Raw genomic sequence first — 17,087 nt, forward strand, 5'->3', positions numbered from 1 at the left:
TCAGAAGAGCCCTGTTGTTTCAGACCAGTGGTCCATCTAGTCCAGCCTCCTGTCTCACACAGTGGCCAACCAGCTCCTCTGGAAAGCCAACAACAGGGTAGAGAGGCTGAGGTCAGTGTCAAGTCGGCTGGATTCAATAACGAGTCTTTGGTATCAAAGTTTACTAGTTTATTGAAAACAGAGCTGAAGACCATAATAGAGATTGAAGGACTGGGGTACACAGAAATTAACCAAGCATTTTAAGGTAAAGATCAAAGGATTCCTACGGGAGGGGCACTCTATGCAGTATAGTTTCACACTAGGATGTTACTCCTTCGTTCCCAAGCAAAAGGCCTTGGCGCTTAACACTCCCACAGACACCCAGCTTGAGAAGGCTCCGAAATCTTGTTACCATATCAGCATTTCAAAGCAGGCTACACAACAAAGACATAGCTAAGAGGGGAGGGGGGAGGAGAGGTAGCTGCAGCATTCGGTGTTCAGTAAAAGTCCAGAATCCTTTGCTTCTGAACCAGAGTTGGATAACATGTTAACAACAATACAGCAGACTTGACAGTCAGGGTGCCAAGGAAATCAAGCAGGTCAGGATCAGGAATCAGGAAGGAGCGTGGATGCAAGCCAGAGAATAGACTTTTTGCTACCACAAGGTCTTCGGTGGGAGCTATATGGGTCTCAATCAGCCTGCTCCCTGGGTGGCAGTGACTTTGCTAGAACTCGGGGCTGAGAGACCTGAAGCCTCGGCCTGCCTCATGTCTTCGCTCTGAAAGTTCTTTCTGGAGCCTGCTTCGAACTCTTGAGATGGGAGGAGGAGAGCTTGGAGGAGATTGATCGTCAGCAGCTGACACAGGTGCCTGGAGAGTGATTGATGGGCCAGCTGCTGTTAGTTCAGCTGAGGAACTGGCTGGCACCTCTTCCAGGTCTGTTAACCCTTCCAGCTCCTCCTCATCAGGGCTCATGACACCCAGCCAGTTTAGCATTCCCCAAGTCTGTTACAGACCCGGGAAACACGAAAGTAGACGGCGTCTGTGCAGTGCGCTCCTCGGAGCCCGGCAGGGATAAATTAACCAATTGTAAAAGCTGAAGAAGAGCTTATAGTTTCTAAAAATTAGTTCCTGTTGAAGTTGTCTGCTGCCACTCATCCTTCCTACTCTATGCCCATGGGGTGGGAGCCATAGCTCAACGGTAGAGCATCTTTCCCACGTGCACAAGGTCTTGTCACTGGCACCACCGACTAAAAGGATCAGGTAGAAATGGTCCTGTGAAGGTCTTGTCCCTGGATCCTCCAGCTAAAAAGGATCAAGTAGCCTTCTCACAATTTACGTAGATTGTTTAAACTCACAATTTTTTTTAAAATTAAAAATTTTAAAAAAATCAATTAAAAATGTAAATAGTTTCAAGTTTCTTCCTTTTCTCCTACAATTCTTTGTTTTTTTAAATTTTGGGGGAGGAGGCACTAGTGGGCAGCTCGCCTTTGTTCTGGTTGTTCAGTCGCACAGTCGATTCCAACTCTTCGCAGCCCCAAGGACCGAGTCACGCCAGGCCCTCCTGCCCTCCACCATCCAGGGCGCCAAAAACCCAAGCACTGACCCTGCCGGGAGCTCTCCAGGCCCTGCCTGGAACTTGGCAACCTTGTGTTCAGCCCTGCTCAGCTGTGCTTGGCCCAGCACCGAAGACCCCTCCTCCATCATCTCCGCCCGCACCTGTTAGAAGCCTCCCTTTCTCCATTCCCAGCTTCTTTGCAACCCCTGATCGCTCCTTGAGTGGGATCTTATGGGGGAAGGAAGAGACAAAGAAAATCAGCGCATTTGAACCTCAAGAGCTCTCGAAGGCCTGGGGATGCGCCACAGATGCTCCCAGGCAAAACAGCGGGTGGGACATGTCAACCCTTTTTTTTCCCCCCTTCACAAATTAATATTTGAAGCCGTCATCCCGTTCTGTGGGCTGAAGCATGAATGAGTTGGCATGAAATACATCTCAAGAAAGCTCTTTCTCTCTCTCTCACTCTCTCTCTCCCCCTTCCTTTCTTCCCTTTTTGGCAGCGAATGAAACCCCTTTTCATGCTTCTTTCGCTGGAAGGGGGGGGGGGAGAAACACCACCACATGCACCTGAAACGGCAGAGCTTGGCAAGATGAAAACCTCCTTCAAGGTAATTAGGTGATTAAGCCCCTTTTAAAGCCCAGTCGCTAACAGATTTGTTATCGGGAGTTGCTCTTTTCCCGTTCCAATCTTTTTATTCTTTTCGCCCCTGGTTTCGTCTCTCCCCCCCCCCCCTCCTTCACCGTAGCACCACCCGCCTGGTTCTTCCCCATACAAAGCCGAAAACCCTTTTCAAGGCCTTGAATGAAATAGCGTTCAATCCGCCGGGCAACGAGGAACACACACAAACGGGAAAGCGACTTAATCCTTTATCCCATCAATTCAAGCCAGCATCCTATAGAAACCTGCCATAGGAGGAGGCGAAAGGTCTTTGGAAGGGACAGGCAGACGGTGCGGCGGCAGCGCTGTGGAGAAAATGAGTTGTGTGATCTGGGAAGGAGCTGCTTTAAGTATCACTTCCACCATGAACTCATACGGAGGTCCTTAAGCGGGCCTCTCTTTCTCAGCTACGAGCGTCCAAACCGTAAGACTTGAAGAATAAACCTGGGCCTACTTTACAGGGCTGGGAAAGACAGAAGGCAAAAGAAGAAGGGGACGGCAAAAGGTGAGATGGCGGGACAGCATTCCTGATGTAACGGAGTAGGTTGAAGTTGAATCCAGAGATGACGGATGTCCTTTGCCTGAGTCAGGGCAGTCCGGGAAGAGAAATTCCCCTACCAGCACTTGACGGTGAGTCACTGAAAGCGGCCCACAAGGTCAAGAGCTTGGGGGTACTCCTGGAGCCTTCCCTGACAATGGAGGCCCAGATAGCAGCCGCTGCTAAATCCGCTTTCTTTCATCTTAGGCAGGTGAGGCAGTTGGTCCCTTTCCTGGAGTGCAACGACCTGGCAACCGTGATCCACGTAACGGTCACCTCGAGGTTGGACTACTGTAATGCCCTCTACATGGGGCTGCCCCTGTGCTGAACCCAGAAACTACAGCTAGTGCAGAACATGGCGGCCAGGCTGTTATTGGGGCTCCCTAAGTGGGAGCACATACAGCCGGGGCTGCGGGAACGGCACTGGCTGCCAATAGTGTACCGGATTCGTTTCAAGGTGCTGGTTATTACCTATAAAGCCCTATACGGTCGAAGACCTGTCTACCTTAGGGACCGTCTCTCCCCATATATTCCCCAGAGGGTACATCGATCTGGCTCTCAAAACCCACTGGTAATCCCCGGGCCGAAGGAGGCCAAACTGAAAGTCACCAGGGAAAGGGCCTTTTCGATCGCTGCCCCCCTGGTGGAACCAGCTGCCAGAAGAAGTGCGGGCCTCGTGGGATCTTGGCCAGTTCCGCAGGGCCTGAAAAACCATCCTCTTCAAGTTGGCCTTTTTAACTAACATGGTGCCTACAGTGCAGATAGAATGCCGTCACACTGGAAAAATGGAATAATACTTAGATCTTAGCGCCAAATGGCACGTAATGCTGATTTTAATCAGTGAATGTATAATTTTATTGAATGTATTGTTTTAGAGCTTGTGTGTTTTACTCTTGTGGAGTTTTATGTTGTGGGCCTCCCTGAGCCTGCTCCAACGGGGAGGGCGGGATACAAATCAAATAAATAAATGACATGAATTTGAGCGGACTTTGGAGGATGGTGGAAGACAGGAGGGCCTGGCATGACTTGGTTCATGGGGTTACAAAAAGTCAGACTCAACTGTGTGACTGAGCAACAACAACGAGATTTCCTCTAATAACTCTTCCATACTTGCAACATGAGAATATTTGTTTGTTTGTTTCGATTTATAGCCCACCCTTTCCTGAATGGGCTCTGAGAGGGTAACAACAGTCAATAATACAAGGTTAAAATTTGGGACACAGCACTGACCTAGAGCAATGGACAAAGTTGTGGAAGGTAAATTGTAAAATCACAAAATCCTGTAAACTTTAAAGAAAACTTATTTCAAATGTTTCATTGGTGGTATATGACACCATCTCTAAAATGTGTTGGAAATGTGAGGAGCACCCAGTTACTTCCCATCATCTTTGGTGGCTATGTAAAAAGGCAAAGTCTTACTTGGTTAAAATACATGAAATGTCACAAGGGGTCTTGAAAACAGTGTTACTATTTAAACCTGAGTTATTTTTATTAAGCATAAAACAGCAAGTAGTGGATAAAGAAAAGAAGAAGAAGATATTGGATTTATATCCTGCCCTCCACTCCGAAGAGTCTCAGAGCGGCTCACAATCTCCTTCCCCTTCCTCCCCCTCCCCCACAACAGACATCCTGTGAGGTAATTGAAGATAATGGATTTATATCCCGCCCTCCACTCCGAAAAGTCTCAGAGCGGCTCACAATCTCCTTTACCTCCCCCCCCTATAACAGACACTCTGTGAAATAGATGCAGATATTGGATTTATATCCCGCCCTCCACTCTGAAGAGTCTCAGAGCGGCTCACAATCTCCTTCCCCTCCCCCCCCCCACAACAGACACCCTGTGAGGTAAATGAAGATAATGGATTTATATCCCGCCCTCCACTCCAAAGAGTCTCAGAGCGGCTCACAATCTCCTTTACCTTCCTCCCCCACAACAGACACCCTGTGAGGTAGATGAAGATATTGGATTTATATCCCGCCCTCCACTCCAAAGAGTCTCAGAGTGGCTCACAATCTCCTTTACCTTCCTCCCCCACAACAGACACCCTGTGAGGTGGGTGGGGCTGAGAGGGCTCTCGCAGCAGCTGCCCTTTCAAGGACAACCTCTGCCAGAGCTATGGCTGACCCAAGGCCATTCCAGCAGCTTCAAGTGGAGGAGTGGGGAATCAAACCCGGTTCTCCCAGATAAGAGTCCGCACACTTAACCACTACACTAAACTGGCTCTCCACGCATCTAGTGGTACATGTGGTAACAGCTGCAAGAATCTTACATGCTCAAAGTTGGAAACAAAAGTGTGTACCAAGTATGGAAGAGTTATTAGAGAAAATTCTAAATATAGCTGAATTAGATATTTTAACGGCCCTTTTGAACGGAAAACCGAGAAAAACAACAGTAGATAAACGGGATTTATTTATTTATTTACATTAGACTTTTATCCCGCCCCCTCCGCAAGCAGACTCAGGGCGGCTGTACAGTTAAATAGACTCAGGGATAGACTGTACAGTTGGTTACAAGAAACTGGAAGTAGAACATTTTTATGCAAATGAGGTAAACGGGTTCAAACTAAAAGTGAAACACGATTGTGAAACTTTAAAGTTTGGAAAGACTACCTTCGATCTCGGTTTTGGTGTAGTGGTTAAGTGCCAGTTTGGTGTAGTGGTTAAGTGTGTGGACTCTTATCTGGGAGAACCGGGTTTGATTCCCCACTCCTCCACTTGCACCTGCTGAAATGGCCTTGGGTCAGCCATAGCTCTGGCAGAGGTTGTCCTTGAAAGGGCAGCTGCTGTGAGAGCCCTCTCCAGCCCCACCCACCTCACAGGGTGTCTGTTGTGGGGGAGGAAGGTAAAGGAGATTGTGAGCCGCTCTGAGACTCTTCAGAGTGGAGGGCGGGATATAAATCCAATATCTTCTTCTTCTTCTTCTTTTATGTATTTATGTCAAACAGGAAAGGTATTTTTTTTTCTGTACATGTATGAAACTGATAAACTAGAAATATGAAACAAAAAATAATACATGGTTAAAATCAGATACATATACGAGGTCGATATAACAATCTAAAAATGATACAACAGTCTAACAATAAACTCCAGTTCTGCAGTTGGTGGCATCAGTTGCCTCCACTCCTCCCATACATCCCCCAGCTGGTATAAGATAAATGGGTCAACAGAGTTATTTCATCAGGGTCCATGCAGTAGGGAGGCCACAGAAAAACAAAATGTCCACCGCCTCAGTTGAATGCCTGGTGGAACAGCTCTGTCTTACAGGCCCTGCAGAACGGCAACAGTCCCTGCAGGGCCCTAATCTCCAATGGAAGCTTGTTCCACCAGGTAGGGGCCAGGACAGAAAATGCCCTGGCCCGGGTTGAGGCGAAGTGGACTTCTTTGGGGCCAGCGATCACCAGCAGATGTTGATCCATGGAGCATAAGGCTCTCCAGGGGTTATATGCATAAAAACACCACAAGCACTGAAAGGCTTATTTCAATATTTTCTTCAGTGCTTTCCCTATGAAGAAAGGTTATAATGCTTGGGGCTCTTTAGCTTGGAGAAACATTGACTGAGGGGTGACATGACTGAGGTTTACAAGATTATGCATGGGATAGAGAAAGTAGAGTGAGAAGTCCTTTTCTCCCTTTCTCACAATACGAGAACTTGTGGGCACTCAATGAAATTGCTGAGCGGTCAGGTTAGAATGGATAACAGGAAGTCCTTCTTCAACCAACGGGTGATTAACACCTGGAATTCACTGCCACAGGAGGTGGTGGCAGCTACAAGCATAGACAGCTTCAAGAGGGGATTGGATAAACATCTGGAGCAGAAATCCATCAGTGGCCATTAGCCACAGGGTATTGTTGGAACTTTCTGCCTGGGACACTGATGCTTTGCATTCTTGGTGCTTGAGGGAGAAGGACAAGAGTGGGAGGGCTTCTAGAGTCCTGGCCCCACTGATGGACCTCCTGATGGCACCTGGGTTTTTTGGCCACTGTGTAACAGATAGCTGGACTGGATGGACCACTGGCCTGATAAAACATGGCTTCTCTTATGTTCTTCTGTTATTTATTTAGTGTAACTTCACTTATACCCAGGGTTGGAATTCTAGCAGGAGCTCCTTTGCATATTAAGCCACCCCCCCCGATGTAGCCAATCCTCCGAGAGCTTACAAAAAACAGCCTTAGCTCATGGAGAACTGGCTACATCAGGGGGTGTGGCCTAATATGCAAAGAAGTTCCTGCTACAAAAAAAGCCCTGGCGATGAGCCATAAATTGAAGGAGGAGGAGGAAGTTCTTACAGGTGCATAAAGAGGATAGAGAAAACATCTTGATGTGGATCTTTACCAAAGAGGCTATTTCCTCTCTTGCTTCTTTTCTTCAGAATAAATATCCCTCATCTGACGGGCCTCTTCCTTTTCCAGACTTGGTCTAACAGCCGCAGCTTCTTCTACACAACACAAAGTCACCGAGCGTGTTTTTTAAACGCGCCAGCTGTCCTTTCAAAAAGCTAGCGGTTCGGGGAAAACGATACGTCAAGGTGAAATATTCCGGTCACAAATCATCCGACTGCGTCGTCAGCCACTTTTGATTGAGTTCCATGCCGGAAGCATAAATACTTGTGGTTTACGGCCGGGCTGAGGTTTTCAGCTCATCACCAGCCCGACTTTTCGAAGTCCGGACCCTGAGCAATTTTGGGGTTTTAATCAAAATTGAAAACGGGCACATCTGAGCACTGAACGAGATGGCATTGGCTGATGATTCTCCAAGCAGATTGCCTTCCCTTCTACCTTTATTTTGCCAGCGGCCATGGATTGGGGCGGACTGGATTTCAACCATGGTGCGGATGATTCCCCCCCCCCTCCCCTGAGCCATTGTCCTGATTTAACATCACTCTACTCTGACACTGCCATTTATTTATCTCTTTAGGAAAAGGATTAACAAAATTTGTGGTAGTGGATGAGCTTTTGTGAGCCTGGCCCCACTAGCTGGCCTCCTGATGGCACCTGTTTTTTTTTGGGGGGGGCACTATATGACACTGAGTGTTGGACTGGATGGGCCACTGGCCTGATCCAACGTAGCTTCTCTTATGTTCTTATGTGACACAGAGTGTTGGACTGGATGGGCCATTGGCCTGATCCAGCATGGCTTCTCTTATGTTCTTGTGTGACACAGAGTGTTGGACTGGATGGGCCACTGGCCTGATCCAACATGGCTTCTCTTATGTTCTTATGTGACTCAGAGTGTTGGACTGGAGGGGCCACTGGCCTGATCCAGCATGGCTTCTCTTATGTTCTTATGTGACATAGAGGGTTGGACTGGATGGGCCATTGGCCTGATCCAACATGACTTCTCTTATGTGACACAGAGTGCTGGACTGGATGGGCCATTGGCCTGATCCAATATGGCTTCTCTTATGTTCTTATGTGACACAGAGTGTTGGACTGGATGGGACATTGGCCTGATCCAACATGGCTTCTCTTATATTCTTATGTGACACAGAGTGTTGGACTGGATGGGCCATTGGCCTGATCCAACATGGCTTCTCTTATATTCTTATGTGACATAGAGGGTTGGATTGCATGGGCCATTGACTGAGGAATCTCCCTGGGGAGGGAGTTTTCAAGGCCTTGGTGATCAAGAGGGCTCTTTCTCAGGTTGCCGTCCTTCTAGCCTCAGAACTTGGGGGCACCCAAAGAAGTGCCTCTAAATATTACTGGAATGGAGGGTTGGTTCATATGAGAAAAGGCAGTCCTTTTTACCTTAGGAAGCTTGACTCGTCCTTCTATGAAGTGGCAGACAGACCTCCAAAGATGTGCCTCTAAATGTGACTGGAGTGGAGTGGATGGTTCATATGAGGAAAGGCAGTCCTTCTTACCTCAGGGAGCTTGACTCGTCCTTCTACGAAGTGGCAGGTCTGGGGTTCATGAGTGCAGACGTGGCGGTATTTACACCAGTGGCACCGGTACGGGCTTTCAACACAGGAGAGACACCTGAGGAACAAAAGGAAGGAAACCCCAACGGATTAGCCGGCAGAATGTGCAGAAATTAAGAGGGAAAAAACAATGTGGAATGAACCGATTCTTGGAAGGTGACCCTGAAGGTAAGATGATCTCCCAGATCACAAGTTATCTCTGAGGTAAACCTTCCCCTCCCAGAGAGAGAGAGCACACTCTCTTTCTCTGACTCTCTCTGCTTCAATCCGCCTTAAACCCCGCTGTTCCTTCAAAATGATAACAAGCTTTTCCTCTGATAAATCAAATTAAAAATGGATAGCGTATTATAGTTTGTCAAGTCAGGAAGCAAAACATGCTATAAATATTTCAACGCCAGCCTCTCCCGGTTGCCGAAGATAGGTGTTTTTTCCCCCCTCGCTCGCTTCCACTAGCCCTGCTGTTTGTCAAAGAGCAGAAATATCGAAACAGGATTTGCCATTGCATGAGAATTACCAAGCTAAAGCAAATCCCTTTCGTTCTTCCAAAGCGCACTTTGTGTGCTAAGGCTCTTTGCCCAGCTACTGACAGCCCAGGACTGGGGAATGCGCATTGTATGTAAAGTGCCGTCAGGTCGCAGTCAGTGTACGGTAGCCCTGGAGGATTTTCAAGGCAAGAGAAATTCAGAGGTGGTTCAGAGGCCATTGCCTGCCGCTAGGCCTCGTTTTGGACAGGAGCTCACAGGGAATATGTTCCCTCTAAGCTGCAGAGTCTTGTGAGCAAAAATTCTGCTTTGTTAGCTACTGGCATGGAAGTTGTGAGCTACCACAAAAATTATTGTGCTCTGGGGTCATCCTTCCTGAGCTAAGACAAAAATGTGTGAGCTGGAAGCTAAAAAACTATGAGTTAGCTCACATTAATTCAGCTTAGAGGGAACAATCATACCTTTTAAATTACTTTCTCTTATCTGGCCACAGTGGCATGATGAAGGTTTCCATCTGTCTGCTTGATATGTTTTAGCTATTCCCCCCCCCTTTTTTTGTGCAGAAAAATATTAGAAAGTTTTGTCAAATCATAGAATTCAGCAAAATTCTCACAGGGGGTTTGGAGCCCTGAAGCCCAGAAGCAAGTATTCGGGGGCGGGGGTAAGAAAGAAAGAGCACATCAAAATTTAGAGGTTCCGGAGCTCCGCTCCTGTGAGCTCCTGTCCAAAATGCTTCTTGAATTAGAATCATCTTAATAAAACCTCACTCCCGTCCATTTTATTACAATGATTCTAATTCAAGAAGCATTTTAAGATAGATGCTGGGCTGGTGAAATTTTGGACACCTTCTGGTGATGTCAGGGGTGGGTGGCATCTGCAAATGAGTGGTGCTAATGAGCTCCAGCACCTCTTTTTCTACTAAATGACCCCTGCCTGCCTCTGTGCAGCAGCCGTGGGCTTCTTCAGTGGTCTCTCATTAGGGTTGCCAAGTTCAATTCAATAAATATATGGGGACTTTGGGGGTGGAGCCAGGAGACTTTGGGGTGGAGCCAGTAACAAGGGTGTGACAAGTATTATTGAACTCCAAAGGGAGTTCTGGCCATCACATTTAAAGGGATGGCACACCTTTTAAAATGCCTTCCTTCCATAGGAAATAATGAAGGATAGGGGCACCTTCTTTTGGGGCTCATAGAATTGGACCCCCTGGTCCAATCGTTTTGAAATTGGGGCGGTACTTTAGGGAGAGGCACTAGATACTATACTGAAAATTTGGTGCCTCTACCTCAAAAAAACAGCTCCCCCAGAGCCCCTAAAACCTCCAGATCAATTCGCCATTATACCCTATGAGAATCTCCATATAGGGAATAATGAAGTGCTCAGCAGATGTTCCTCCCCTCCCCAACCCCCGTTTTCTGGCGACTCTGAAGTGAGGGATTGGCCTCCCTACTCACGAGTTGCAGCCAACTTCTTCCAAGTAACACAGACACCCCATCCCAAGAGGAAGCCTTTCCAATCGGAGACTGGAGCCTCCGGAGGGGGGGGAAAAATCACATGGTGGCTTTGGAGGCGGGGCTTCCCCCCACTGGCCAGCTGACTGGGGGCGGGAAAGAGACTGGGAAAGCGGAAGAACCCCCGCTGGGACCTGGAGATTGGCACGCCTATCTCTCATCCAAGTACTAACTGCGTACTAACCAAGTACGTCAACTGCGGGGTGACATGATAGAGGTTTACAAGATAATGCATGGGATGGAGAAAGTAGAGAAAGAAGTACTTTTCTGCCTTTCTCACAATACAAGAACTCATGGGCATTCGATGAAATTGCTGAGCAGAGAGGTTAAAACGGATAAAAGGAAGTCCTTCTTCACCCAAAGGGTGATTAAGATGTGGAATTCACTGCCACAGGAGGTGGTGGCGGCCACAAGTATAGCCACCTTCAAGAGGGGTTTAGATAAAAATATGGAGCACAGGTCCATCAGTGGCTATTAGCCACAGTGTGAGTGTATATATAAAAATTTTTGCCACTGTGTGACACAGAGTGTTGGACTGGATGGGCCATTGGCCTGATCCAACATGGCTTCTCTTATGTTCTTATGTGACACAGTGTTGGACTGGATGGGCCATTGGCCTGATCCAACATGGCTTCTCTTATGTTCTTATGTGACAGTGTTGGACTGGATGGGCCATTGGCCTGGTCCAGCATGGCTTCACTTATGTTCTTATGTGACAGAGCGTTGGACTGGATGGGCCATTGGCCTGATCCAGCATGGCTTCTCTTATGTTCTTATGTGACACAGAATGTTGGACTGGATGGGCCATTGGCCTGGTCCAGCATGGCTTCACTTATGTTCTTATGTGACACAGAGTGTTGGACTGGATGGGCCGCTGGCCTGATCCAACATGGCTTCTCTTATGTTCTTATGTGACACAGAGTGTTGGACTGGATGGGCCATTGACCTGATCCAACATGGCTTCTCTTATGTTCTTACGTGACACAGAGTGTTTGGACTGGATGGGCCATTGGCCTAATCCAACATGGCTTCTCTTATGTTCTTATGTGACACAGAGTGTTGGACTGGATGGGCCATTGACCTGATCCAACATGGCTTCTCTTATGTTCTTACGTGACACAGAGTGTTGGACTGGATGGGCCGTTGGCCTGATCCAACATGGCTTCTCTTATGTTCTTATGTGACACAGAGTGTTGGACTGGATGGGCCGTTGGCCTGATCCAACATGGCTTCTCTTATGTTCTTATGTTCTTAACTAGGGCTGACCCCGCTTAACGTCTGAGATTTCCATGCAAGACACATCCAGAGATGGTTTGCCATTTTTTGCTTCTGTGTAGTAATGTAAAAACAGGGACGGAGAGAAAGACTGAACAACCAGAAAACACCAGATAGCTCCCTTGTACAATATCTCCAACACATAAATAATACGCAAAACACTAGTAATACTTAGGAGAAAAATTCAAAATGTTGTAACACACACATTGTTGCCAATAAATACAATAGCTAGAATAACATAAACCAAACCATCAACTGTGCATAACTGGAGAATATATTCATATGACCTTTGAGTGTTGAACAAGTTTTTACATATTCCTTGGAAGCCTGGAACTGTAATGGAACTTGGTGGCTTATGTTATTCTGGATATTGTATTTCTTGGCAACAGTGTGTGTTACAACATTCTGAATTTTTCTCATAAGTACTACTAGTGTTTTGAGTATTATTTATGTGCTGGAGATATTAAGTACATGGTTTTCATTGAACAAGGGAGATATCTGGTGTTTTCTGGTTGCTTCTGCGTAGTGACCTTGGATTTTCTTGGTGGTCTCCCATCCAAATGCTAACTAAGGCTGGCTTTGCTCTGCTTCTGAGATCTGATGAGAGCAGGTTAACCTGGCCCATCCAGGTCAGGGTGGGCAGTAAAGACCCTGGCAGTTATAGAATCATAGAGTTGGAAGGGACCTCCAGGGCCATCCAGTCCAACCCCCTGCCCAAGACAGGAAACTCACAAACACCTCCCCCCAAATTCGCAGGATCTTCATCGCTGTCAGATGGACATCCAGCCTCTGCTTAAAAACCTCCAAGGAAGGAGAGCCCACCACCTCCCGAGAAAACCTGAAAGGTATGAAAAGTAACAGCTATGGGTGGGCAGATGACTTACGGAGGATGACTTATGGCAACCCCGGAGGATTTTCACAGCAAAACACAGTCGGAAGTGGTTGGCCATTGCCTGCCTCTGTGTAGCATTCCTGGACTAACCAGGGCTGACTCCTGCTCAGCTTCCATGACAGACAACCATACTGCACCTGGCGGGTCAATGTGCTACATCAGGGGTGGCTAAACTTGCTTTAAGTAAGAGTCACAAAGAGTAAACATCAAATGTTTGACAGTCACAAGGGAGGGGAGGGGAGGGGAGGGGAGGGGAGGGGAGGGGAGGGAGGGAGGAAGGAAGGAAGGAAGGAAGGAAGGAAGGAAGGAAGGAAGGAAGGAAGGAAGGAAGGAAGGAAGGAAGGAAGGAAGGAAGGAAGGAAGGAAGGAAGGAAGGAAGGAAGGAGGGACAGAAGGAAGGAAGGAAGGAAGGAGGGAAGGAAGGAAGGAGGGACGGAAGGAAGGAAGGAAGGAAGGAGAGAAGGAAGGAAGGAAAGGAAGGAAGGAAGGAAGGAAGGAAGGAAGGAGGGAAGGAAGGAAGGAAGGAAGGAAGGAGGGAGGGAAGGAAGGAAGGGAGGGAGGAAGGAAGGAGAGAAGGAAGGAAGGAAAGGAAGGAAGGAAGGAGGGAAGGAAGGAAGGAGGGAAGGAAGGAAGGAGGGACAGAAGGAAGGAAGGGAGGGAGGAAGGAAGGAGAGAAGGAAGGAAGGAGGGAAGGAAGGAAGGAGGGAAGGAAGGAAGGAGAGAAGGAAGGAAGGAGGGAAGGAAGGAAGGAAGGAAGGAAGGAAGGAAGGAGGGACGGAAGGAAGGAAGGAGGGACGGAAGGAAGGAAGGAAGGAGAGAAGGAAGGAAGGAGGGAAGGAAGGAAGGAAGGAGGGATGGAAGGAAGGAAGGAGAGAAGGAAGGAGGGAAGGAAGGAAGGAGGGAAGGAAGGAAGGAAGGAGGGACGGAAGGAAGGAAGGAAGGAGAGAAGGAAGGAAGGAGGGAAGGAAGGAAGGAAGGAGGGACGGAAGGAAGGGAGGGACGGAAGGAAGGGAGGGAGGAAGGAAGGAAGGAAGGGAGGAAGGAAGGAGAGAAGGAAGGAAGGAGAGAAGGAAGGAAGGAGGGAAGGAAGGGAGGGAGGGAGACAAATAGATGGGGGAAGAGGGAGGTGGAAAGAAAGCAACTTTAATTTTAAATGCTTTATCCAAGCCACTGGGCTGGCTTGGCTCGGAGAAGTGATTTAAAGAGAGAAATGCCTTTCCCAAGTCAGCAGTCATGGGGGCGGGGGCTTTGAGATCCACTCGATATGTGTGAAAGCGCCACACGTGGCTCTGGAGCCACAGTTTGGCCGCACCTGAGTTAGGTGAATAGTTGGAGGATTCTAATGAAATGGTCAGAGGAAGTCACAAGAGGCCCTTGGTGTTATTTTCTTCCCATTCACATACCAACCCCCCCTCCCCCCACAATTTGGGGCTCAGGGCCGTTAACAAGTTTTAACTGCAATGATATCAGTTCTTCTGGAGAATATAGCTGCTTTGGAGGGTGGACTCTACGGCATTATAATCCTGCTGGGGACCTTCCCTTTCCTAATCACCACACTACAAAATTCCACTCCCAAAATCTCTAGGAATTCCCAGCCTGGAGTGATTCTCTGTATTCTTGGTGCTTGGGGAGGCACAATGGGAGGGCTTCTAGTGTCCTGACGCCACTGATGGACCTCCTGAGGGCACCTGGGTTTTGGCCACTGAGTGGAACAGTGTGTTGGACTGGATGGGCCATTGGGCTGATCCAACATGGCTTCTCGCATGTTCTCATGCCTGGGGCAGTGCTGCTCTGTATTCTTGGTGCTTGGGAGGGGCAACAGTGGGAGGGTTTCTAGTGTCCTGACCCCACTGATGGACCTCCTGATGGCACTTGGTTTTTTGGCCACTGTATGACACAAGGTGTTGAACTGGATGGGCTGTTGGCCTGATCCAACATGGCTTCTTTGGTGCCAATCCTATGCACCATGCAAATAGCTGGGGGAGTGGGAGGAAGAGGTGAAAGAAAGCAACTTTCAATGCATTCTCCCAGCAGCTGGCTGGCTTGGTTTGGTGAAATTTAAAGAGAGAGAAATGCCTTCTCCAAGCCAGCCGACAGGGCAGTGGGGGCTTTGAGAGCCACAAAATATGTGTGCAAGAGCCCCATGTGGCTTCCAAGCCGCAGTTTGGCCACCCCTGTGCTATAGGTTCCTCTCTGGATCAATATGCACATGCCCAAGGAGATGTACAGTGTAGGACTGATGCGCTTTCAGAGGGTGGCCCTCACATCACAGGAGAACAGGAACTTACGAGTTGTGGACACTGCAGTTGTAGAAGACGAAGCTGGTGCTGGCGAAAGTCATGCCGGTCTCCTTTGATTTGAGCTGCAGCTGAACGATGTGGTGATCTCCTGGAAAGAAGAGGGAGCAGGAGTCATTCCAGTTGCCTTGGCAAAGGAAGTCAGCCAGTTCCGTTGGGCGGCCATGGAACTGGGGGATCCCCTGACAAATACGCACAAGCGGAGCTCCCAACTTATTTAAGAGCGACATTTTTTCGTAATATGACAAGAGGCAAGGGTGGAATTCTAGCAAGAGCTGCTTTGCATATTAGGCCACACACCTCTGATGTAGCCAATCCTCCAAGAGCTTACACGACCTAGAATTCCACCCCTGACTAGTAAGAGCCCTGGAAGCTCTTGGAGGATTGGTTACATCTGGAGGGGTGTGGCCTAATATGCAAAGCAGCTCCTGCTAGAATTCCACCCCTGACTAGTAAGAGCCCTGGAAGCTCTTGGAGGATTGGTTACATCTGGAGGGGTGTGGCCTAATATGCAAAGCACCTCCTGCTAGAATTCCACCCCTGACTAGTAAGAGCCCTGGAAGCTCTTGGAGGATTGGTTACATCTGGAGGGGTGTGGCCTAATATGCAAAGCAGCTCCTGCTAGAATTCCACCCCTGACTAGTAAGAGCCCTGGAAGCTCTTGGAGGATTGGTTACATCTGGAAGGGTGTGGCCTAATATGCAAAGCGCCTCCTGCTAGAATTCCACCCCTGACTAGTAAGAGCCTTGTAAGCTCTTGGAGGATCTGCTACATCAGGGGTGTGGCCTAATATGCAAAGGAGCTCCTGCTAGAATTCCACCCCTGAAGAGGAGAAACATTTTGACTTTTTGGCCACATTTAAACAAAATTCTCGGGGCACCTAAAGGACTAATAAAACATTATTCAAAATAAGGCATATCAGTTCTTAGTTCTCGTAGTTCCTTCTTACATGCCCAGGGAAATGCAGATTGCAACTTTGGGGTCAGACAGTCATTTTTCTCCAGGCCCATTTGGCAAGAGATCCTGGGGGTTTTCTGCCATCTTCCGGGCATGGCGTCCGAAATGATTGGGACCACGGAGGTACAGAAACTCAGAACGAAACACACGCTCTCCGTTTACAAAATAGTAACAATGTGTAATACAAACTGCCTTCACCAAAACGCCTTGTATAAACAAGGCAGTAACACAACTGAATGCTTCTGGATACAAATCGGTAGAGACATCCCATGAATAAAAATTAAAAATAAATAAGAACTTAAGGAAGCCAGGAAATTGTGGCACTTCAAGCCTACTGTTCCAATTAGGGTTGCCAATCCCCAGGTGGGGGCAGGGGATCCCCCGGCTTGGAGGCCCTCCCCCCGCTTCAGGGTCGTCAGAAAGCGAGTGGGGGGGAGGGAAATGTCTGCTGGGAACTGTAATATTCCCTATGGAGACTTATTCCCGTAGGAAATAACAGTTAATTGATCTGCCGGGCTCTGGGGCTTTGGGGGGGCTGCTATTTGAGGTAGAGGCACCAAATTTTCAGTATAGTAGCCAGTGCCTCTCCCCAAAATACCCCCCCAAGTTTCAAAAAGATTGTAGTGGGGGGTTCAATGCTATGAGCCCCCAAAGAAGGTGCCCCTATCCTTCATTATTTCCTATAGAAGGAAGGCATTTAAAAAGATGTGCGATCCCTTGAAATGTGATGGCCAGAACTCCCTTGGAGTTCAATCATGCTTGTCACACCCTTGCTCCTGGCTCCACCCCTAATATCTCCTGGCTCCACCCCCAAAGCCTCCTGGCTCCACCCCCAAAGTCCCCAGATATTTCTTGAATTGGACTTGGCAACCCTCGTTCCAATATATATGACAAGATGGTCCCTTGAGGAAGGATAGTACATCCGAAACGAAACCTGTTCTGTTTTTTCGTCAGACTCCTCATAAACTGTTAGGAATTCTGGACAGTAGCTACATTGCGCACAGGATGGTTTTCTAACTGCAT

At 48.1% G+C, this 17,087-nt stretch overlaps 1 protein-coding gene across 1 annotated transcript in view; it reads right to left on the reverse strand.

Moving 5' to 3' along the window:
* Window positions 1–17,087, reverse strand: part of PLXNA4 (plexin A4) — a 930,623-nt gene that overhangs the window by 328,522 nt on the left and 585,014 nt on the right. Inside the window, exons 7-8 of the mRNA XM_060246008.1 lie at window positions 15,099–15,198; window positions 8,597–8,711 (exon numbers count right to left, since the gene is read on the reverse strand). Of these exons, the coding sequence (XP_060101991.1) occupies window positions 8,597–8,711; window positions 15,099–15,198 (215 nt within the window). The remainder of the gene's footprint in view (window positions 1–8,596; window positions 8,712–15,098; window positions 15,199–17,087) is intronic.

This window comes from Heteronotia binoei, chromosome 8 (genome assembly GCF_032191835.1).
Source record: "Heteronotia binoei isolate CCM8104 ecotype False Entrance Well chromosome 8, APGP_CSIRO_Hbin_v1, whole genome shotgun sequence".
In the NCBI taxonomy this organism is placed as follows: domain Eukaryota; kingdom Metazoa; phylum Chordata; class Lepidosauria; order Squamata; family Gekkonidae; genus Heteronotia; species Heteronotia binoei.